Source organism: Dunckerocampus dactyliophorus, chromosome 11 (assembly GCF_027744805.1).
Source record: "Dunckerocampus dactyliophorus isolate RoL2022-P2 chromosome 11, RoL_Ddac_1.1, whole genome shotgun sequence".
NCBI lineage: Eukaryota > Metazoa > Chordata > Actinopteri > Syngnathiformes > Syngnathidae > Dunckerocampus > Dunckerocampus dactyliophorus.
Genome location: NC_072829.1, coordinates 25,016,832 through 25,034,954, shown reverse-complemented (window position 1 = coordinate 25,034,954; position 18,123 = coordinate 25,016,832). Strand labels below are relative to the sequence as shown.

The window sequence follows — 18,123 nt, the reverse complement described above, 5'->3', positions numbered from 1 at the left end:
CATTCATGATAGCTGTATTTTGACCAGGGAATGTTAAAATTCCAATCTCATTCTTGAAAAAAATCAAGTTTGTTCTTGTAAAATTTCAACTTAAATCTCATAAGAATATTACTCTCCTTTCATAGTATGTACTGTTCATTTTTTCTTTTCAGTGTGGCTTTAACATTTCTTCAGCCATACATTTAAAAGTTGTGTATGTGTGAGCAGCAAGTGCGAGTAATTAGGCATAGAAAATGGATGGATGGATGGAGCTCTCAACTAACGGCATGTTTGTTTTAAAAACAAAATGTCACTGTGGCAACAAGTCACATTTGGAGTCTGAAGACCAGAAGTTAGGCGGATAATTCTAGCTGCTGCCGGTGACAGCGTGTAAAGAAAGATGCAAGAAAAGTCTAACAGCAATACGTGGTCAAACACGCTGGCATCGATTGGCGTAGCCTGTATCGAGCGGTCAAACTGAAAGCATTGGAGGTTTTACAGACTAGTGTTGATTCTCGCAGTAATACGGGACCAAGTGCGTCCCTTGTCGGCTCAATACGGGTGTTGGCAACGCCGCGTGACACAGCAGACGTTGAAAGGCATTAATCAGCACATGCCGATTATGTGTGTTTTTACAGAAATCAGCCAATACTATTCGGTGGCTGATCGAACGGAGCGTCTGTAATATCGACATGTGCTGGTTTACTAAATCAAAGTGGCCCTTCCATCCTTTCTTTTTACAGTATGTTGTATATTTATGCATATTATGTATATTTTTCAGTGGAACCTATTTCAGTGCCGATACTTGCTTCATTTCCAAAATACATATATCCAATACCAATAACCATAAAATGGATGTTCCGTGCCAAAACATGATGGCAGTGTTCGGGCACTGTCATTTCTCCCAGGCTATTTTTCTGTTGTTGTGTTTTCGGAGGTGCAAACAATGACCATTCACTGCTCTCCCGTTGTGTGCATCCGTCGTTGAAAATCAAATATTAGTTGTACGTTAGTCCCGGCTAAGACAAAATCCCTTTTAAAAGATTAAATATTCAGTGTTTTGCAGCATGAAATATTCAGCAGCAGCCATTTAAGGGTTGCAACTGTGTTGAGGTCAGGGAAGGAGTGCAGCAGGATGGAGTGATGACTGGAAGGATGGAGAACTCTTTTTCTCTAGTAGTCATTATTTCCTTTGGACCCAAGTCAAACCTTCGTATGAATTCATAATAAGCTCCATTTGTGCAAAATTTAAATGGAATTAAAACCTTGAAATTCCTTTTCTGTTGCCCCTCCCACCCTTCTTCAGTTGCTTTTAATGATGTTGACATAACCACAGATGTGCTTTTGCAAAAACACGTGAGCGACAACGATGAAGTTACCATATGCAGAACATATTTTTATGCTTGAAAATGCTCAATTTAGGCCAAAAATATGCAAAAATTAGCTTTGACATGCATATTTTTTGGACCGATAATAGGCCGTGTTCAACCACAAAACAGCATGATTTATGAATGAATATATTTTTGAAAAACCGTGACAGAGTGAAGCCGTGAAATTCGATTCAGATTCAGTCAAAAATGTGCATGTTTTGAAAAATCATTCAGGACTCACACATCTCTACTGTACTGTATATAACTGACAATTTTACAAATAAGTCTCTATAGCAATGGTAAGAAAATGTATGCCTCACGTGTGTCATCACTGCGAAAAGGGTCTATAGCAGGGGTCTTCAACTCTTCACGAGAGCGAGCGACTTTGCCGAAAAAAGGGAAGGAATTTCCCTTTTTTTTAAAATGTAAAGAATTATAAAGGGAATATTATATTATGTATTCATTATGTATATTATACAGTACAGACCAACAGTTTAGACACACACAACACAACCCCGTGGTCCCAACCCCATTAATAATGAGAAGATGTGTCCAAAAACTTTGGCCTGTTTCTGTATCCAGAAAAATAGGGAAATTCCTTTGCTATGTATGTCTAAATAATTCCACTACATTAATGGTGGGATCAGACTGTGAGACAGGTTAGTTTTCAATAAAATTTCCCTTCTTTTCAAATGCAAATGTTGATAACGTTGATAACGTCATCATCTCCCGTCTCAACACTGAAAAAGTGTTGCAACCAACCACTGGCGAGCTAACATCTTTCACTGACAGGTGATCCGCAATTTGCATCATTTGATGTAAAAAATACAGCAGTACTTAATGTGCACTGACCCTTTGGCGAGCTTGTTAGTCAACAAGACACACGAATACGCCACCCTTGCACTTTGTTATTGAAGTGATAGACTGTATTGAGTTTTAATTGAATTTAGATACATCTTCATAATTGTTGACAATCATTACACAACATATGTACAGTCTTTATGAAATATTACAATTGGAATTTACATAAACTTTATACAAAATATGCCTGACTTCAATGCCTGGATGGCGGGGTCCTTGTTAAGTCGTTTGCGGAGAAGAAAACATGGACCCAGTAGCCACTGGTGTCTGGAAGTGCTTTAGTTTCAGCAAATATACTGTAGGTGCTTCAAGAGTCCATTAAAAAGAAAGAAAAGGGAAAAGTCCAAAAAGTACATCAACAGCAATGTTGTGAATAGTGTTTTTCTTTTCTTTTTCTTTTTTTAATTCAGTTAAATTGCTTCTCTCTTTTTCTTTTTTTTTTTTGAAGTCATGGAAAATCATTGATCTGTAATTCAACTGCAAAACAAACAACAGTTAAATAGAATTAATTGATCATATTTACACATAAGGTGAGTATTGATTTATAAAAATGAATCATCTCTTTTTCTTTTAACATGATTTATATTTATCTACATTTTCCCAAACAGAAACCTAACCACAATGAAACGTATCATACGTCTATCATTCAACTCTACTGATAAAGATGATTGTGGTTTGCCATATTTATGCAGCAACTCATTGCAATGAAAGGGCAGCCTACTAATATCTGCAAAGTTCTTCCACCATTTGAGGTCACGTTAAAGTCTTTGCCCGCCTCTAAAGCTCTTCTCACAATGGCAGAAAGTAAGGAAGAGTCGAGAGTCCTTTTTTTTTTTTGTCAAAGAAAAGGGGAAAAAAAACACGATGAAATGGACTTGATTCGGTCCGTGCTGCAGAAGAAAAAGCAAAACATAAACTTAATCTTGTCCAACAGTGCGGCTCCTTGTGTTTGTAACTTTTTCTCTCCGGCATTGGCGCCTCCAGATAAAAGAGCGCCACCTTCTGTTGTTATCCAAAGCTGCAGACGTACCTCCTTTGCACTCCCTCATCATCATCATCATCATCCTTCTCACCACAACTGAGATGCAAATGAAATCAAACATGAGCATGCTGTTAAAGGATGTTTTGGATTTACAGTAATTCTAGGAAAATAGACTATCAAGGATGACTCCTTTAAAATCATTTATAAAGCTTTCCCGGATGCAGACAGCTCGGCTACGAAGTAAATAGATACTAAACAAAACAAATCCTTAAAGTATATGCAAACACAAGCATAAATATTTGATCCACAGAGAGAGTAAGCTACGAATGACAAATATTAGTGATATATTGAAATTGCGGCACAGGCACCAGTACTGTCTTTTTAAAACTCTTCTTTTTAAAGTGTTTGTCCATTCGCTGAAGGTGTTTCCCAAATGCTGAAAGAGTCACCAAAGTGTTGGGTGCTGCTGTCTGTCCAAAATGTCATTGCGCTCTCCTCTCGCGTCGTCTAAAATGAACCCGCACTACTGTTTATCTCTCATTCACGCTCTCACACCATCTCTTTTTTTTACCAGCCAAACCCCTCCTGCTTCCCATCTTTGAATGCCTGCCTCAAGATGGCTGTCGACTTTAATGGACGTAGTAGAGCCAGTAGACCACGTTGAAGAAGGAGAAGACAGTGGGGAAGATCATCCTGGACCACTTATCGATAGAGTTCACGTCGGACAAGTCCGGGATGTTCACCTTGAGCTGCGAGGCCCGTCTCCGTAGGCGCGACTTCTTCTGAGCGTGGCGCTCCAAGGCGCTGTGGCCATAGTTCTGGCGGGCCATGGCCGCCCTGCGGTACTGCAGCGTGGAGCTGTCGTAGGCCAGCATGGTGTTGCGGGGGTCTCCGGGCGCTCCCAGGCCCCGAGACAGATCCCCGGCGCCACCCATTTCGTTCTTCATCTCCAAGGTGCTGAATAAGATGTTGTCGTCGGGGGTCATCTGCGTGAGGGCGCAAAGACAGGCGGGGCCATGAGAAGGGACTGCTCATGGGGAGTCGAAGAGAGGTAACTCTTTTAAAAAAATGTAACAATGCACCATGTGGATATGATGTCTAAATTGATGCACATTGGGAAAGCGGTACAGTGGAACCTTTAAAGTCAAACAGATTTCCACACCATCGTTCTAAAGTCTAAAGGCACAAAAACCATCGTCGTGCTTCAGCACAAAGGATTAGCTCTAAAGAAGGGTGCAATATGTGATCAATCTATTCAGAATGGCGTAGATTGCGTGGAATGAACTATTGTGTAATCGTGTCTTGCAGCAATTGCGGTCAAATGAAGCGCACTACTTGGCTGCGACCAGCAGAGGCGCTGTTGAGTCACTCTCAACCAGTTTACTGTAAGATGATGTCAACTATGGGAAGTGACATCATCTAGTTGCATTAGTCTGCTCAATTTGGCATGGAAACAGTTCCGCGGGTGTGGAGGACAGGAAGTGACGCTGGGCGTTCAGAGTTGAATTTTTGCTTGGCGTGGGTTACGGCCGCAACAGCAGCCCCTGTTATAATGATGAGTATTACTAAAATTATTACATTATTATTATTGTGGCATTTGTGAAATTCAGACCTGCGATAAAAGCCTGTTGTTCCGGCGATCAAGTCTGGTGCTTGTCTCACCAAACATTAAAGTAACATCACTGACACTTCGTGACCACTGTAGAATACTACATTCACAATTTGAATGCCTATTCTTAATGCCTTGTATTTGTATTTTAGTTAATTTAGCCATTATTATGCTTGAAAATGCTTAATTTAGGCAAAAACTACATAAAAGGACCTTAAATATGCTTTTTTTTTTTTTTTACTAGTGGATCGCATTCAACCATGAAACATTATGATCCCTGATGTGGCAAGGAACGACTGTATTTGTATCGGTATCGGATCTATATTGCAGATACCGGCTTGAATTTTACTCCGTGTCAGATCGGAAAGGAAATCAGTGGATCTCACACATCACTACTTCACAGTCACGAGAATTTTGCCCATCATCCACAATCCTTATGTGAAACTGGAACACATATTTCTTTACCTTTTCTGTGCGTTCTAAAGAGAGAAAACGAGCTAGCGTGAGGGAGCTAACAATGCACATAATGGGACACACCTATTTCGGATAAAAAGCCCTCTAAAAAACCTCTAACAAGGTTTTATCATTTTATACTGTATACATGCTGTGTATCATGTATTAACTGCTATGTTCATGATAACATGTAATACTCACAGTATTTTGCCTCATTCTGATCATTTTAAACATTACCGGAACTTCTTTCCTGGGCACTAACGCTACTTCCATCAAAAACAGCAGCATAGAAAGAGTGTGTCTGTTTGCTAATACTAATCATGGTAGACTTCGTGAGAGCCGCTGCCGCGGATGACGACTACTTTTGGACAAATGAGGATCCAGAACCTTATCTTTTTGATCCTGAATACGTGGAAGATGAGCTACAAGTTGTCAGGTGAGACGCCATCTCCCCCCAGACAGAGAATAATGTTGCTGGCTGCTAGGCAGATCCAGCTATCGTGAAACACTAAAGCCTTCTCATAGTTTGATCATGTAGCACTAGTGCTAAATGTTTCATGGAGAAAATGACAGTTTAATGAAAACAGTCACTTTCAATGTCCGCTCTCGTTGGGATGCTTACTGATGGGATGGCTGTATCTTTCAGCACAAGACTTGTGCTCCCTGTTGAGCAGGTAAATTTAGCACAGTCCTCAGGTAAAAAATGCTGACAGCAAACGAGCATCTTAGCGATGTCGTCGGGTCTAAGTTGAGAGCCAGTATTCACTGCTTCAGTCTGTCGGGAGGTTTAGTTGGTCGCGTGTGGAATCTCAAAGTTGACCAACTTTTCGGCTTATTGCCACAACCTTCGACAGTACCCGCATGATTTATAACCTAGCGTTAACTTTTCCAAACTCACAAACAATACAGCAGCAGCTCCAGTAGGTAGTGTTACCGCTCTGCAGTGGCTCGAGGCGTTCTTATCGTTCTTCGCGTAAGCTGCTACACTAACAATATCGCTGTAGCTTGTTTAATATACAGGTCAGTTATGTAAATGGAACATTGTTGGCCTTTTTTTTTTTATTATTCTTATTATTTTTTTTAGGGCTTTATAGTCGAAATAGGTGAGTCCAGTTACGTGCCCTTGTTAGTTCCCACGTGCTAACTTGTTTTCTCTCTTTAGAAGGCACAGAAAAGGGAAAGACATGTGTGGTCATGTGTCACATAAGGATTGTGGATGATGGGCAAAATAAAAAAAAAAAAAAAGTGCAGTTTTCCTTTAAGATGTTACAGTGCTGCTTAAAACATTGCCCACACAGTTCATGTTTTACGGAAGGGATTAATTGTATTATTTCGTATTAAAAGAAGTAATTGTTTGCGTTGGACGTTAGAGGTTCCACTGTACTTAAATAAACTATTGATCATCTGTCAGTGTATGTGATAATACAACCACACCACTATGAAATAACATTCCTGGAGGAAAAAAATAAAATAAAAAGTAAAACGTACTCCACAAACTGATTGTCATGGAGAAATTTTCATCTCAGAATTTCAGCGGCCGTGGCTAAAATTCTGTCGATTCACAACAAAGACAAACAGAATCAAATCAAAGAGGAAGCAACGCAAAGGAAAATGTGACAGGAGAAGGTTGAAGAAACTGTAGGGACGTTGCAGAGATGGAGGAAAGGCTGAAAAGGTTCAGGCGGGTCAGGAAAGGTGAATTCACTTGAACATTTCTTCATCCATAGCCTGACTTCTCAGGAAAAACGTCCCAAAATCACTTAATCCTGTCTTGTTGGGAATTTGAAGTGAAGCCACTAGACTGAAAATCATCTCTAATCGGACAATCCCATTTGTATTTGTTCCACTGAGCCCACAGTGACTTCACAGTATTTGTATGTGTTCGCCCCTTGTGTCATATTTCAATTTAGATGTACAGTCCAAGTTGAATTTAGTGAAAGCCTGCAAAAATCAAACTGCTGCTAAGTCGTGCTTGTCAGGAAAATGCATGAAGAGCAAACCAAGAGAGGGAAAAAAAAACACAATGGTGGGAAGTGATGATCAAAGTTGCCTTAAAAAGGTCTATAGAAATCAAAGAGATGCACAAAAACTAACAGCATTTTCCTCTGATCGGGATCGATTCAGATTGATGACATCATTAGTTTTGACTTTCAAAACCTCCAGTACCTTATTTCTTTGCTCGCCTAGTCCTAATGCGGCATCGTCCACAAAGATGGGATCCCACATCGAGTCATACGCGTCAATTTCCCTCTGTTTCATTCTGGCATACAGAGCATCATCTCTCTGAACTACATTTCCCACCAGCCACTGCAAGCATACAAAATCAGCACTGTTACTTCCGGGAAGGGAAAGGGGGGGTTTGAATTTTGGATGCTGCTGTTGTTGCAGCTGAATAGTTTCAAGTGGGAGAGGCTGTGGTGCCACATCGAGGGTTGTTTTTTTTTACCCTTTGAGAGACACAGCAACATGGAGACAAGCCAGTCATTTCTGCATTCACTCTTTGACAATCCAAATTTTTGGACACGCATACACAAGTCTAAATGGAATGTAAAAGGACATTTAGCATTGATCACATTGACCTGGAGAGAAGAAGTTATTTGCTCCCAGAACAGAAACACACATTGACATCAGCAATCCTATCAGAGGAGGTCAGGCTACGCGTTTACCTTGTTAGGGTCGGGTCTCAGCTTCTCGTTATTGGCTGTGGCCGCTTTCTCGGCCGCTTTCTTCTGCCGCTGCGGGCCCTGGCCGAAGAAGATGTAGTTGACAAAGGCGTACTCCAGCAGGGCAAGGAAGACGAACACAAAGCAGCCCATCAGGTACATGTCAATGGCCTTCACGTAGGGGATCTTAGGCAGCGTCTCTCGCAAGTGTGTGTTGATGGTGGTCATGGTCAGCACAGTGGTGATACCTGGAAAGCATCATTTTTGTTAGTCACACATTTTAGGAGGCAAAGTGAGAAAAGAAGTTTATTCAAACGTACTTTGTTTATACTTACTTTCTACTAAAACTGAGGAACTTTTTATAAACTATATTTTATATACTTAAGAACAGTACAGTGAATTATACTTGGCTTATACTGAAAAGCATAAACAAAAGTCTAAGACTAAGTACATTAATACTAAGGCTTACACTTACAGTATACTTTAATACTAAAACTTATTAGAAATGAATACATATATACAGAAAATGTAAATATCCATTCATTTTCTATACCGCTTCTCCTCTTTAGGGTTGCGGGGGCATGCTGGAGCATATCCCAGCTGACTTCGGGCGACCGGCGGGGTACACCCTGGACTAGTCGCCAGCCAATCGCAGGGCACATATAGACAAACAAGCATTCACACTCACATTCATACCGATGGACAATTTAGAGTCACCAATTAACCTAACATGCATGATTTTGGAATGTGGGAGGAAACCGGAGTACCCGGAGAAAACCCACGCACGCACGGGGAGAACATGCAAACTCCACACAGAAATGCCCAAGGGAGAATCGAACCCAAGCCTTCCCGATCTCCAGACAGTTACTGTGTTGGCCAACATGCTAACCACTAGACCACCGTGCAGCAAAATCTAAATATATTACGTATATTCACATAGCAACATGATTAGTTCTGGAATTCTGATATAATTATAACTGTATCAAACAGACAAACTAGAACGGCTACAAAAAATAGAAATCTCTCAAAACCTCGGCAGAGTAAAAGCGCATGTGTGCGTTGTAAATGAGCGAGTGAGTGTTTACACCGTATGCAATTATTTATCTAAATGGACAAGAAACAAACTGCAGGCTAAATACAAAGCAAAGTGCTGCCAAACATCTGCTATTAGTCACAGCACAATTTACCTGCTTTTTCTTTTTTTTTTTTTTTTTTTTTACATCCACGCGTTGTGCTTGATACATTAGTCATCTGCATGCACAATCTGCATTTGGTCAGATTCACACGTATTATAAATAACCCAGTGGTCTCTGTAGCTTGCAGCCTCGTCTCTCATTGGCTGCACCTCGCTCACTCGCTGCTGCATGTTTGCAGGATGCAGCGAGCGGGCGGATCTTTTAATCACGTTAGCCTCCAAACATCCCATGTGGGGCTCCAACCTGCATGTGTCCCACTTTGGAAAACACAAATGGTGTGTGACAAGAATGACACACATAAGCGCTGGGAGGCAGCTCCTCCCGCGGCTTTGACCTTCCCAGCTGAACGCCAAAATTGAGCTTTGCTGCATTTCGTTTCAGTGTGACTGGAAATATGAAAAAGTGCATTATTGTAATAGGCCGTCACTTAGCTAGCCGGTGAGAGACAGACAGGCGGAGAGAAAGACGGCACGCTTCAAGGTCGAGCCGCTGCGCCTCTCTCTGCATGAGTCATGCATCGAGTCATCCAAACAACAGACATTTAGCCAGGCAGCCTATCACAATCTGCTATCACTGGCATGCTTAAAGCTAATGAGAAAAGCAGTCAAAACACACATCAGACTCATGACAGACACAGCGGTGCCCTAAATGTATGTGAAACGGCTTTCTATGACGTAACTACGGGTTATTGCAAGCAGCAGCCAGGCCATCCTACCCAGGGCCACTCTGGCAGCCGAGGCATCGTAGTTGATCCAGAAAGAGACCCAGGAGAGGATGGTAATCAGGATGGAAGGCATGTATGTCTGCAGGATGAAGTAACCAATGTTCCTCTTCAGTTTGAAGCTGAGGGACAGGCGGGGGTAGGAACCTGAAGGAGGAACGAAAATACATTTTACTCAGTGACGCCCACTGGTGTCCACATTTTACAACTGACACAAATCCAAATACTGCTTGGGTGAAAAAGAAAAAACTCCATTACCTGTGGAGAAGACCACGTTTTTGGAGATGAGTTTGTAGTCCACAATAGAAAACTGTGGCAACTCTATCCTGTCGACCCCGGACACTGCACCCTCTCCTCCTCGCCAGTAAAACTCAATATCATCTGTGGTGTAACCATCTGTGGGGCACAAAGGAAACACACGCACACTTAGAGAAGCATTAACATTCTCATCTTTTAAGTACATATCATCACAACCATTTTCCATTTTGTTCCACAGTATTAGTATGCAGTAGATTCCCACGAGACTCTAAATTGTCCATAGGTAGGAATGTTAGCGTGAATGGTTGTTTGTCTATATCTGCCATGCGATTGGCTGGCGACCAGTTCAGGGTGTACCCCGCCTCTAGCCCAAAGTCAGCTGGGACAGGCTCCAGCATACCCCCGCTACCCTAATGAGGATAAGCGGCAAAGAAAATGGATGGATGGATAAATCCCCGCAAATGGCAAAAAACAGCGAGTAATTGAGACACCGAAAAAAAAATGTAATTTTTGACACACAACTTTCCTGCTAGCTTGGCGTTGATGTTCTCTGAAGACTTCAAGATCAACATTTGCAATAAAAGTGAGTGTTGTAATTATTAGATTAGATTCAACTTCAGAACCCTCTCCTTCTCTCTTCAACACAACACAGTCCAGGTTTAAGTCCTAAATATGCCAATTACTCGCCACTATTGACTGGTAATGTAAGATGGAATCAGAGTCACGGTCTGGCCTTTAGCCTGGTCATCCAGGTAACATGAGCTGCGTTTAGTGTGGGGATCCACTGTACAGTATATAACAGTACAATCTTGGGGGGATCCTTTGTGATCCATTCAAATGGTGTGTGAATCCCCAGAGACCAGACAGTACAAATGTGATAAAATACATGCAATTCCACAGCTTTACAGAGTGAAAGGTGACACATGAAAGGAAACATTGCTTTCTTATAATATATTGTTATTTATTTTTATATATTATCATAACAATAGTGGTTTAGTCTCAAAAAATGTCGACTGACAATATCATTCAGCATGAAATAGTGGGACAATAAACATTTCAAAACGCACCTGTATTGTTTTGTGATGCGGTTCAATAAAAATGTTTGTTTGACCAGTCACATTCTTTTCATTGTACCTTAAAAAAAAATAATGTTTAGATCTCGTCTCATCTTGTGGACCCAATCTCATGCATTGTGTCATCTCATGAGTTTGGTGTTTCGTGGCACCCCTCGTCATTTCTATGAAAAATTTGTCCTTATGTTGACATGTGTTGTAATATTTCCTCATTATTGCCAAGAGGCGTGAAAGAACATAATAATGAAAGAACATAACATAATCCTGTTTGGTTACATAGCATTAAAACATGCGCACAGTGACTCCCTGTTCAGTGTACAGTAAGTTTCATAATAAAAGCATCACAGTGTTAACCCGCATTCTACAAAATGAAAGCCATTCATTTTTTTTTTAGATTGTTAGTCACCGGAAGAAAGATTTGCGCATACGCAAAAGCTTTATTGTCATTGTAGTCAAGTGTAAAATATTGTAACGTTGGCGGAATAACAATGAGGCAGGATGACTGTGCACAAATCAGCCTTTTATTACCTTCGACAAAACAGCAGTGTACCTTACAGCAAAAGCAACTCTTCTTCTCTCTTGGGCTGGCTCTAACTAGCAAGCAAACGACACTGCCCGCCATAGTCCAACCCCTGAATCACAGTTAGAACCACACACAATACTCCAGTTGCTATGAAATCATAAAAATATGCACAAAACAATGGAGGAAAACAATGTGAACAAATTGCCATAGGTTAAAATGTATTTATTATCGCCCATTCTCCTTATGTCGCTGGTGAAAGTCACAAGTACAAGTGCAAGCAATAGTTTGTTTTGGTTTCGGTTATGTCGACATGTGCTTATGTAGACTGTCAGTCAGCCAGTCCCAGGGGTGTTGAGATAAGCCAATCATGAGCGATGAAAAAACTCATGACAAGCTTGTCAACCCTTTGGAAATTACCCTTATTAGTAATTACTCAATATAACAGTCTGACTCACTGTGTCATCTTACAAAGAATACTAAACTCATCACACAGCAACTTAACACTCGAAAGGTATACCTATTAAATATACAAACATGTGCCAATAGGAGTTCAACATGAAACACTTTTTTTTTTTTTAGTTTTCCCATAATACATTGCATCTGAGCAAAGCATAGGAAACCACAAACAGTGGAACCTTAGTTAGCATTGGCCTGGTTAGCGTGTTTTTCGGTTAATGTCGTAAATTTATTAATTCATTCTGAATCAGTTTGCGTTCATTCTCCAGTTAGCGTGCAATGTGGCGTGCATCTTAAAACACAAAGCACATTTTTATAGTTTTAGAATTACAGTTGTCCCTCGCTACATCGCAGTTTGAACATCGCTCCCTCACTCTACGGCAGTTTTTCAAAAATGTATTAACATTTATTACACATTACTGTTTCGCGGTTGATCACGGGCCATTATTAGTCAAAAAACATTGAAAGACAAGACATATGTAGTATTCTGGTCACTAGGCGTCAGTAATGACACAAAACATTGATGAGATATGATATATATACATTACATTTCCTTAACACTGCATGTAGTCAACCATAGCAGATAGAGTGATAGAGTGACAAAAAGTTCTCCTCCCATTTCGTGTGGAAGTGGTAAGTTTTTGGCTTTTTACTTTTGTCCTTCTACCCCAGTTTGTTTTTTCAAACCTTTCTTAAGTTTAGAATAAATAAACTGGAGACTAACTAGTTGGTTCGCTGGCATGCTATGCTGAAAGCCGTGGTCATTTCTTGTGTCCCTGCAGTGATCCTGTAGCCTGCGCATTAGCAATGTGGTGTAAACAAAGAATAGGAGTGTAAAGGTGACTATGGGGATGTTATTTCATGTCTACATGGCTCTAATAATTGTAAAAAAAAAATATTTAGAAAGTCATAAACAGGTTTTCTATAGTCTTTCAGGGATAGTTCAGAGTTTTTTACATGAAGTTGTATGACATGCCCATCAGCAGTGTAGTGCATCAACGGTGACTTTTCCCCCACTTCGGCTAGTTGATGGGGTCTCTTAAGTTAAGCATTTTGCTTCTCAAAACAATATGCGTTCAAAAGAGTAATACATTTGCATCACAAAACGGTTGCCCACAAAAAATTCCGACCTCTCAATCACTCAGCTGTTATTTTCTCTCCGTTCGCTGCACTGTGCCCGCTTATCCATTGTTGTGTATGTGTTTCAATACAACTTCATGTCAAAAAAATCCGAACTATCCCTTTAAATACAAAAATATTAAATCCTAATTTGCAGAAATTCACTTATTGCAATAAATGAGGGACGACTGTATAGTTTTACATGCATAAAGCAATTGTAAATGTATTTTTGGCTTTCTGGAGCAGATTAATAGGATTTACATGATTTCTTATGGGAAACATTGATTCTGTTAAGTCACAACTTCTGGAACAAATTAATGAAGCTAACCAAGGTTTCACTGTAAATCCAATCAGTCCGTTCCAGACACCCAAAATATTACAAAAAAATATATATTTTATGGAGAATAATTATAGATTTACATGCAGAAAACAATGTGAAATAATAATAATAATAATAATAATAATAATAATAATAATAATAATAATAATAATAATAATAATAAATAAATAAATATAATTAATAATTATAATAATAATTATGAATGCCAAATGAATGGAGCTTATTGTTGATGTGGTCTTCCTGTACATCCTTGCGAGATCAAATTGAACAGTGTTTTCTTATCCATTGTCATTCTTAATCAATTTGCTGGCACTGACAACTTTCTTTGGCCCCATGGCGGTTTATTTGGCAGTCATACACAATAAAAACTGCACAGAAAGTGAGTGTTTTGTTTGAGCACTCGATTTCATGGAACAAAACAGTGCCATCAAATGGGCTATTTTGTTACGTACAATATTGTACAAAAACCAAGACAATGTATGAAAACCGAGGTCAAATTTTAGCACAAATTGTAGACGAAAACCAATTCGTAAGAAAAGTGCGGTGTACAAAAAACAAGGTTAGACTGTATCTTGTAGTCAATAATGACGTGTTATTGTACGTGTAATTTTAGAATTGAATAATTAGGCACAATATTTCTAACTGGAAAAAAAGGTAAAAATGTGGGCTCACTATTTGTCAATCAGGAGGCTGTTGTTTTGAATTTAGCAAGTAAGTGTTATTAAGTGTTAACAAACGACTGAATAACACTTCATAAGGACTCTGTTATTGAAAAGCGGTGCCAGTATTTAGCCACAGTACACTTGAATAAATTGCTTTTTCGTGTGGCCTCTATTTGCCTAATAAAGGGAGGCAGTAGATATTTGGAGCTTGATTTTTTTTTTTTTGCTCACAAGGACAGGAAGCATTGCATTTGCATCAAATCAAAGGGACTCAGGTGCCCAATATATCAATTGATATTTATTGAAATGACCGCGTCGTTCTTTGTTCCTGTGTTGATGAATGGGAAATTATTCACGGTGCCACTACGAATATCACTGCTGGCTCAGCTGTGACAAAGTGGACATGCACCGAAAATAACAGGACACCTGACTGGCTGGCAATAGTGTGACATCACCCTTTTTATGTTGTGACCACTCAAATATGCCATTGCTGTTTTCTATTTTTAGAAGCGGACACCAGCAGTTGTGTAGTAAAATGGCACTGAAGTGGTAGCAGATTGTCACGCATGGGGGTAGACCTAAAGAAAACACTGACATAATGTATCTTACTGTAATTGGGACAACACCATTTGTTTGTGTGTGCAATCGGTGACTCTCTAATGTGCACCGTATGTACCGTATTTTCCAGACGATAAGTCACACTTTTTTTGGTTTGGTCGGTCCTGGTGCTTTCCTGTTTTTGTTGGGTTTTTTTGTAATTGTATTTCACGATATGCTGTAGGCCAATAAAAAATGAGCTGTGGGCTGCACATGGCTCCCAGGCCGTACTTTGGACACCCCTGATATAGGGAAAATAAGTAATTAAATAATGTATAGGTGGTCCTCAGGTTAGACGAGTGCCGTTCCTATAGCGTGTTGCAAGTTGAATTTTAGTCGTAACTCATACGTAAATTAATACAAGTCACTCACACTGTACACAGAACACATGAACCACATCAAATACGGTGATAATAACACTAAATACAAGCATGAGTGATTTTTCTGCATTTTGACACATACCGGTATCAGCTTTTTCAGCAGAACTGATGCGATGCAACGTTCTACAAACCTGCACGGTAGCGATGTACGGTACCGCTGATTTTGTTTCTGATCCGATACTGAGTAAAATTTAGACTGGTATCGGCCATACCGATACGTGAAAATTCACCAACTGTGTCTGGTAAGTTTTTTAAAGTTGTGAATTTCATATTATAGCATAAAGAATACAAAGAATACAGAAAACATTTTATTCATTTATTAAATAAATTATTAATTTAAATTAATTAATTTACATCAATAAAACAAAATGAAGTTATCATTTTTGTAAAATTAGATGAGAAAAAAAGTTATACAGTGTTCCCTCGTTGATCGCCCCGATAGGTTCACAAAATAGCCCGCAATAAGTGAAATCCACGAGGTAGCCAACTTAATTTTTTACAATTATTATATATGTTTTAAGGCTGCTCCTGTTGTCGTATTTTCTTCCTCCTCGTCCTCCTCTGTAATATCGGTGTTAAAGGGAATTTCTGTTTGACAGCCCTAATAGATAACTTCTTAGCATATCTACATGTGTTGATTTACAAAATATAAAAAAAATATACCTTGCATCCTTTCATTTTTCACTATGTGGCCCACGTTGGAAAAAGTCTGGACACCCCTGCTTTAGGCTATAGATGCAGATTCTTTAACATGCTCAAGGATAATAAAATAAATAGCGACCTGGCAGTTATGTGTAATGTTAAACAGTTTTGTGATTTCCGTGAATGTGACATGCACCCTGACTGTGTGTGCGTGTGTGTGTGTGTGTGTGTGTGTGTGTGTGTGTGTGTGTGTGTGTGTGTGTGTGTGTGTGTGAGAGAGTGCGGGAAGAGGATGGCAGCATGCAGGAAGGATAGTTGAGTTTGCAAATATTTGTGTTTCTTTTGCTTTCGCAATAAAGATATCAACCACCTCCTTGCCATCCTTACAACATCCGGGTAGACGTTACAATACGATCTTTAGCCTTATTGGTGGTCGCGACAATCAAGCGATTGAGACAAGTGCGACCAATATTGAGCACATAGTGTATTTTGTAACTACTACTCGAGCAAGTCTCGTGTTTACAGACCACTTTTAATTTATTGATGGGAGCGCATTTGTAACCGCGAAAGGCCGTAAACCGAGGACCGCCTGTTATAAGTGAGCCTGTTCCCTGGAATGGATTGCAACCTCAGAGCTTCCAGTAAAAAGCAGCGCAGCATGTGAAACCAGTGGCCTGAGTCCCAGTGGCTGCAGCACTGGGCTTTTAAGACTCATGTCTGTTAAAAATGCATCAAGTTTATCAAGTCAAGTGAGAGTTCTCTGCGCTCATTAGTCTGAATAAAGTAGCATGTTCTGGCATGAAGTGATTCCAACGTTAAAACCGCTGCCAGTTAATCCATATGAGAGCAGATACTGTCTGGTGATCAAAACCGAGACTGCGCGCGTCTGCGTGTGTGTGTGTGTGTGTGTGTGTGTGTGTGTGTGTGTGTGTGTGTGTGCGTGTGTGCCTGAGAGAAGAGGAGGAGAAAAAAGAGGTTATGAGTGATGGAGAGAAGGAGATAAAAAGGCTGCAGGATGAGACTGTGCAAAGAAAAGAAATGAGAAAGTGATGAGGAGAGAGATGGCGAGCATAATGGGAGAGGAGAGGAGCAGAGAGAGAGGGGCGGTTCTGACCCACCACTGTTTTTTCCTCTGCTTACCGCCGGCACTTAATGCCGACAACTCTGTGATGAAACCCAGAAAGACTGAGCCCTACACCACATCCCAGCCCCATAATCCTTCTCCCCAGGGACCCAGATAAAGCACGATGAGGACCTCATCTTTCTCTCTCATGTTCCTCCATCCCTTCCCTCTACTCCGCGGTGCTGTAAAATTACAAACTCCATGAGGAATGAGCTCTTTGCAGCTCACAAACATGGCGCCGTAATATCCACGTTCACCCACAAACACTGGACCTAATCAAGCCAGTGTAGCTGAATTAATTAGGGTGGATGTTATCAGTCAGTGAACCATTAGTGATGTTCTTCTTCTTGATCTGTATCTCCTCATATCTCATCAGCCTTTCTCAGCATTTTACATCCCGCCTTATCACGCCACATTCTACCTCGCACTTTCTTCAAAAACCCACAGAGCTGCATGCGTACGTGGGATCTAAATCTACGTCGGCGAGTGGGAGTGAGAGCCGGTTGTCAGGGACGACGGTACTTACAGCTTTCAATCTCCAGGGTGCAGTTTTGCTCATCGAGAGGGTAACGGCGCAGGTCCATCATGCAGGCTGCAGTCGTGGTGATCCTACACACAGAAAAGAGACCATTTCAATTGACCTTCATTCCCTGTGCTAAATGCCAAAGACACAGTTAGTAGTGTGATAATAAAACTCGCTTGTGTTGACTTACTTTCAACTACAAACACTATTGATTGCATGCCTGCTATTAATGACTCCTTTGCAATGCAGTTAAATATCTATGTTGCTCTTCATAGGGAAATGGACGCTACACCAATCACTAAAAGACAGTACTAGTACACCATCTACACAACAGCTGGAGAGGTAATGATAAAAATCTTCATATTCAGAAATTATATATCATATATTAATTGTACTGTATGGTTAATGAAAAAAACCCACTGGAATTATAAAATATAACAGAATGATAAAAGATTTTTTTTTTTTTATTAAATATAAAAAAATACACTACACCGGTATGGTATATCTATGTTATAAAAACAGTAATCCCTCGTTTATCAAGGTTAATTGGTTCCAGACCCAACCGCAATAAGTGAATTTAGAAGTAGGATTTC

At 40.2% G+C, this 18,123-nt stretch overlaps 1 protein-coding gene across 2 annotated transcripts in view; it reads right to left on the bottom strand.

Annotated features, from left to right (window-relative positions):
- Positions 1–2,298: 2,298 nt before the first annotated feature.
- Positions 2,299–18,123, bottom strand: part of gabrb2a (gamma-aminobutyric acid type A receptor subunit beta2a) — a 50,416-nt gene continuing 34,591 nt past the window's right edge. The window contains exons 5-10 of one of the 2 annotated variants that reach the window (XM_054792620.1): positions 17,534–17,616; positions 10,093–10,230; positions 9,829–9,981; positions 7,921–8,165; positions 7,421–7,561; positions 2,301–4,178 (exon numbers count right to left, since the gene is read on the bottom strand). In XM_054792620.1, the coding sequence (XP_054648595.1) occupies positions 3,822–4,178; positions 7,421–7,561; positions 7,921–8,165; positions 9,829–9,981; positions 10,093–10,230; positions 17,534–17,616 (1,117 nt within the window). In that variant the 3' untranslated portion in view covers positions 2,301–3,821. Of the gene's footprint in view, positions 4,179–7,420; positions 7,562–7,920; positions 8,166–9,828; positions 9,982–10,092; positions 10,231–17,533; positions 17,617–18,123 lie in introns of both variants that reach the window. The other variant, XM_054792621.1, reaches the window with a different exon arrangement.